The sequence below is a fragment of the Eufriesea mexicana genome, unplaced genomic scaffold (genome assembly GCF_001483705.2).
Source record: "Eufriesea mexicana isolate 0111107269 unplaced genomic scaffold, ASM148370v2 scaffold1023, whole genome shotgun sequence".
NCBI lineage: Eukaryota > Metazoa > Arthropoda > Insecta > Hymenoptera > Apidae > Eufriesea > Eufriesea mexicana.
In genome coordinates, this window is record NW_016909136.1 from 54,767 (window position 1) to 61,138 (window position 6,372).

General features: G+C 25.4%; 1 protein-coding gene across 1 annotated transcript in view; it reads left to right on the plus strand.

The window, feature by feature from the left end:
• Window positions 1-3,898: 3,898 nt before the first annotated feature.
• The window catches only part of LOC108547363 (uncharacterized), a 15,373-nt gene continuing 12,899 nt past the window's right edge, over window positions 3,899-6,372 (plus strand). The window contains exons 1-2 of the mRNA XM_017899857.1: window positions 3,899-3,975; window positions 5,962-6,178. Coding sequence (XP_017755346.1) covers window positions 5,975-6,178 — 204 coding nt within the window. The 5' untranslated portion in view covers window positions 3,899-3,975; window positions 5,962-5,974. The remainder of the gene's footprint in view (window positions 3,976-5,961; window positions 6,179-6,372) is intronic.

Consider the following 6,372-nt stretch of genomic DNA (forward strand, 5'->3'; position numbering starts at 1 on the left):
TAAAATAATACAATAATATAAATAAAAATAAATTCCTGTAAAGAAAATTCAAATAATAAGAGGTTTATAATTTTTGAAAATATTTTGATGTATTTAAGGACAAATGAAATTTAATTCGTAAAAATGTTTGAAGCTGAAGTCCAGTTTTTTAAACAATAGTGTCTCAAAGTGATATTTAAATCAGGTAAATTATTCGTTATTAGTTTGTGTAGCGACGGTACGTGGATTAATTAACGTGACCGCTAAGAATATTTTTTGCCAATGGTTTAAATTACTTGCGGTATAAACTAGCTGCGGTTTGAAAGCAAATTTATTTTTGCATCGTAAATATACTTCGATCACAATCGGTGTTTCTACTCATTTAACAGCGTTCACCCCGAACTGCAGATAAATCGAGATAATCGAAAACCAATGATTTCAAAATGATGCAAAGATTTTCAGATTTGTAAATTTTTATTTTTTCACAACGAATAATAACATTTAAATGGATCCAATTATTATAGAGTATTTAAATTGACTCGTATTTATCGAAAAATTTGTAAAAAAATATTTCTTTATGATATAACAATATTAATTGGAATATTATAAAATGTCTAAAGTAATTAATAGTTTTTGATAGAAAAATGTAACTTCGTTTGGGAAATAATAATATCATATCAATAAATATAATAATCAAATATATCAACATTATCATTAATTATTATTATTATCAATATAATAATTAAAATTAAATAATAATATCAATTTAAGTATCATAAAGTATTCAAAGTATTAATGTTCCTTTAAGATTTAATACGAATTTAAATACAAAATATTTTAGGTAATTTGAAAAAAATTTTAATTCTTTCAAAAAGGTAATAATATTCATTTAAATATTTCAGTCAGATAATAACAAATTAAATATTCCAATGTAATTAAACCAATTAAAACACAGAACATTGATATTCAGGAAAAGCTAAAACAGAAACAATTCTTTAAGTAGCGATATTATCAATTTTTATATCGTAAAGCACTCGAAATAATTAGTAATATATTTTAAAAAGTTCTGTAAAAGAAAGATTCTTGTAGAAGGTAAAAATATCCACCAGAATCCTATGAGATATCTAAAGTAATTAGTAACAGTTTCTCATAGAGAATACTGTAAAAATAATTAATTAGACAAGAGAAATATTAATATCGTCTGTACTGTTAAACATGTGTACATTAAAATAGAGATATGTATAAATGTCTAAATCACATTAATGTCAACGTGTACTTAATATTTCCCATAAAGACAATCTATCGCGTGTCAAAGACCGTATGTATTGTATTTTATCACTTGGAAACGTGATAAACGTATCCAGAACGCGTTAATTATGTTACTAAAAGCTCCGAGAAACTCAATTTTATTGACAACACACCCAGAAAATTATTCACTTAAAACTTGCTATCCAATACCATACTCCAATCATTGAACTTTTAATTACTCTGATATAATGTTTTCTTTTTAATTAAACAAATTTTTCATTTTAAATTTCAACTTTTATTTTATTCTAGTTTTGAAGTTTAATTTATGTTTCGATTAATTAAATTTTAATTGGTTAAATTAAAGTTTGAATTAAACTTAATTCTAAAATAATTTGAACAGCCATCTTTTCCAATTTTTTTTAGTTTAAATTTTTACTTCAACTATATTCTACTAGAATTTTTAATTTTAATTCTTTATAAATGAATTTAGCTTGTTTCAAACAGCATTAGAATAGTTTCTCTTTTTGAACCTTCATTTTCGTCAAAAATCTTTATTTCTATTTTATTTTACCGTATTTTTAAATTCATATTTCTGTTCAAATACTATCAACTTACTGCAAACCGTTGAAACAGCCTTGGAATATTTCGGTAATGAAGAATACAATACGGTACATTGTTATTCGATTACCTACGCATATCATCATTAATAATGGCAAACAGACTTGCACGAAATGATGTATATTTAAATATCAAAATATATAAAATTTGCAAATAATCCTGAAATGAAACACAACATATGTGTAAATGTGGAAAACTGGGCTTTTCAGAAAATAAATCCGTAAAATAAATATTACACGCTGGAGGGGATATTCGTATCTTATGAACGCGATAACGCACTTTATATAGGGTGAAGCAAATATTATAGTGTTGTATCATTGATTTTCTCCGCTACTTTACAAATCTTAAAATATGTGCAGCTTGCAGTCTGTGTGCGCCTTATCGGCTGCAACCATATCTATTCAGTGAAAATTGTAGCGCATACTTTAGGATCAGAGAAAAGTATCACTTCGTCTTGTGTTTCCAGTGAAATGGAGGTGAAATATATTATTTTAAGTCTCAGATTATTTGAAGTATAAATTTGAAAATTGTTATAATTAGTATCCAAAATTATGTGTACGTTTGCTGGAGAAAATAGAAGAAGATCATACAGCGTTCACGAAGTGGATTTATTTGAAATATTTGGTCGTGCAAATATTTATGACAAGGACATATCGTGAGTATCAGAGAGTGTGTTAGAAAATAATGTTTAGAAAGAATGTATGAGCAGTTATTATTATATATTATATATAAAGAACTATGTGAAGAAAATTCGTTTAAAAGTAGGCAATTTATTTCCATGATATAATAGTTCTGATTGCTCAGTTCCTTATTCCAATTTTTATTTTCTTTTTTAATTGGAAGCTTAATATCACATATATCTTTTGTGATTATTAATTATTTTTTGAATCGAAATATAAATTTTAATATAATTTAATTTAATGCAATGTTCTTTTAATATAAAGAATAACTTTTTACTGTAAAATTCATTTTAATTGATTTGAGTAATACTCAAGCAGTTTTCTAAATGAAATATATGAATTTACACAATTTTCCTTCCTTTTCGTTCTGAATAAAAAAATGAAATATAGAATTTTATTTCATTGATAATTTTCCACGTGAAATTTTGAAGCTTTAAAGCTTTAAAGATATTTAAATTTGCAAAATTTTACTCAGGTGACTATTATTCCTCCATTGTTATAACTAAATATTCTTGAATGAAATAATACATATAATAACAAGTCAACGAATATTTAACAGAAATGTTATTATAATATTTCTTGCTATCTCATTAAAAATATCGCTAAATAATATTAATATTTAACACTAGAATTGATAATGTATACTTAAATACGTATAACTTTGTATATAGTTACGTTTCTATTTAAATATAAAGATAATTTCTTTTAAATATTTGCACATTTTCTATAACTGTAAATATAAACTATCTAAAACCAGCCATTTTGTCTCAGTCAATAGTATTAAATAATAAAAACGAGTAATTGTTATATCAAATTGTATTTTACTTCCCAAATTAATAATTTTCTGATTTTCTAGCATCCAAAATTATTTTCTAAATTGACCAAAATTTTATCAAAAGCAACTACGTCTGTAATAACCACAGAAATAATACCTGTAATCAGTCATTGCAATAGGTTTAGTAATTCCGGTATTAACGCATTCATGTTCAATATTCACACTTACAACGTTATAATATTAATATCTCTCAAATCATGAATGAATTTTCGACTGTTAATTAAAATAAAGCTGCAAATTTCGAAACACGGAATCGGAGTAGTGTTACCTATAAAAGAAAATAACACGTTAGAATATTGTTATTATTTCCTTGTTATTATCTCGCGATTTAATCACTTCTTCACGTAGGTGTTGCAAGATTCCATTTACGATCTGATTTTTTCTTCTCAGGTGATTTCCTAATTCCAGATGCTGCGGTAGCAATATTTCATTCTCATTAAGGATAGGTACTTAGTACGATGACATTGTGTACATAGATAAGAAATTCTTTGAAATCGTTTGTACCCTGTTCCGTTCAGTCAAAAATCATCCAGCCGACTGTCACAGACTGTAGGAAATTTATTAATCGTAGCAAGAAGCATTTGACTTTTGAAAGAAGCTGAGAACTTCCAGCTGGTAAGATCCTCGCTTATGCATCGAAATTTCTCCAGTATCTTAACAATTCCTCGATCGTGTTAATGTTAATAATTCGAACGAAAATGCTTCGTTTTATTTTTGAAATAAGAAGTGTGAATTTTTGGTTGTCATCAAATGTTCTAAGCTGTCTTTGCCTCGAAGTAATTACGCAATGGCGGCAATTTTAAGGACCTTCGATCTTTGCTGCATGAAAATTTCTCTGGGGTTTTAATATTATATCCTCGATCGTGTTCATGAGAAAAATGGTTAAAGAAAACATTGTTTTATTCATTATGAAGTGTAAATTTCTGATTATCGTTAAGTGTTTGAAACAGTTTTGATGTTAAGAATCAATTCTAGTTGCACAGTGGTAACCATTTGAAGAGGACACTTGCATATAAATTTTCAAGTTTTATAATTTTCGTGAACATTAAAGGGCAAATTTGTCAGTTTATTTTGATATACAGAATATTATAATTACTTTTACAATGGTTAATAATAATTAATTAGCTCTGAGAACATATTTTATAGTAATATAAAAATGTATATAAAAGTGTATTGTGAAACTACATATTACAATAATTTCTTGGATTTGTAGATTATATTCTTTTATAAAGTAGCATAAATAGCAGGTGAAGGTATTGTAAAAATTTTTTCCCCGAATACTGCATAAATCAAAGTTAATACTTGCTGTATATATTTAAAAACTTTCCTTTAATTACAATTACATAATTTTATAATTATAATATTTTATAATTGTATAATAAATTATATTTTAATATAATTTTATAATCGTTAAATTTTGATTATGAATATTAAATTTTTTAAACGTTATTAAGTACATGCTGGCCATTATGGAATTTATTAAAAATATTTTCAGTTTGCAAAAATTAATTGTAGACGTTTGTAAGGATTTGTGATAACGATATTCATAATTGGAAAGTTTTGTAGATGCTTAATGTTTGATTAATAATTTTGAATAGACGTATGCAGAAGCATAAAGGGAGTGGGAGGTGGTAAGGTGGATAAAAAGAAATGAAAGAAGTGTCTTATCAATTTAATATCGGAAATGTATATTTAATCAGATAAATAGTGTCAAAGGAATTGTCAAATCGTTCTGTGAAGCAATCAGTTCATGCAAATACGTTCGAAAATCAGAAGAGATCGTAAAATTCCATTGTGACTGTAAGTAAAGCTACTATTATGGATGTGTTGCAAGAGACATGTAATCGATGTCACTTTTATGACAACTCCTTTCTCTGTGCAAGCGGATGTGGTGATTGCAATCAAACTTTATTCCAATTTTTATTTATGTAAACATGTAGTTTCGATATTATGTTCATAAGACAATTTTCATTTTTTATTGAATCAAACGTGTGTGTTCAATATTATGTTTATAAAATGATTCTATTATTTTTTATTTTATTTATATATAGTATCAATATTATATTCAGAAGACAGTTTCATTATTTTTTATTTAATTAAATACGTAGTTTCAAAGATAATTTTATTACTTTTTGTTACATTAAAAATATAATTTTATAATACAGTTCTATTATCTTTTTAATTTATTAGATATATATTTATTTTATATATGTAGTGTTGACACTAAGTAACTTTTACGTTTTGTAAAACAATTCTACTATCTTTTTCAGAGGTACTAAATATCATTAGATTTAACTTATACCTCATGCTTGTAAATACGAGAAATATGAGAAAGTATAGTTTAGCTAATTTTTGCCAATTAATACATTAATATATTTTAGCTAATTATTTATCAATTAAATTATTTGTTTATTAATATTCCACTGTGTTTAAAACGTCAGCAATATGAACTAAAATAATTTCTATTGCTTAGGCCTAAGAAATTTGAAAGCAATTTCTGGTACTTGGAAGAAATTTTATTGATTAATATCGAAAGACGATGGTATCGAAAAATAATTTAAATGATTGCCAGTATGAATTAGATTTCTGTTATATGTGTAGACTCGATAAAAATATGACGTTAGTTAAGAATAATGGGACAGCAACAATGGAAACAACCACAAACATTTTTATCGAGGACGAGAGAAAACTTCAAAATAACGCATTATTGCCATATAAGGGAGAGGATGACGATGACGACGACGAAATTACATTAGAAGATTTGGCTCCAGATGGTGGTTGGGGGTGGATGGTTGCTTTTGCCATGACACTAGTATTTGTTAGTATTTATTATAATATAATAACGTTGTTCGTTTATTAACATTTTAATTTATTCATTACGATTTTTACTAACAATAGAGATAAAAAAATATAAATTAAGAATTAAACAATTAGTATTAAAATGATCAATTATTAATATTATATTAATATAATTATATACTTAATATAATTTATATAATTATATACTTAATA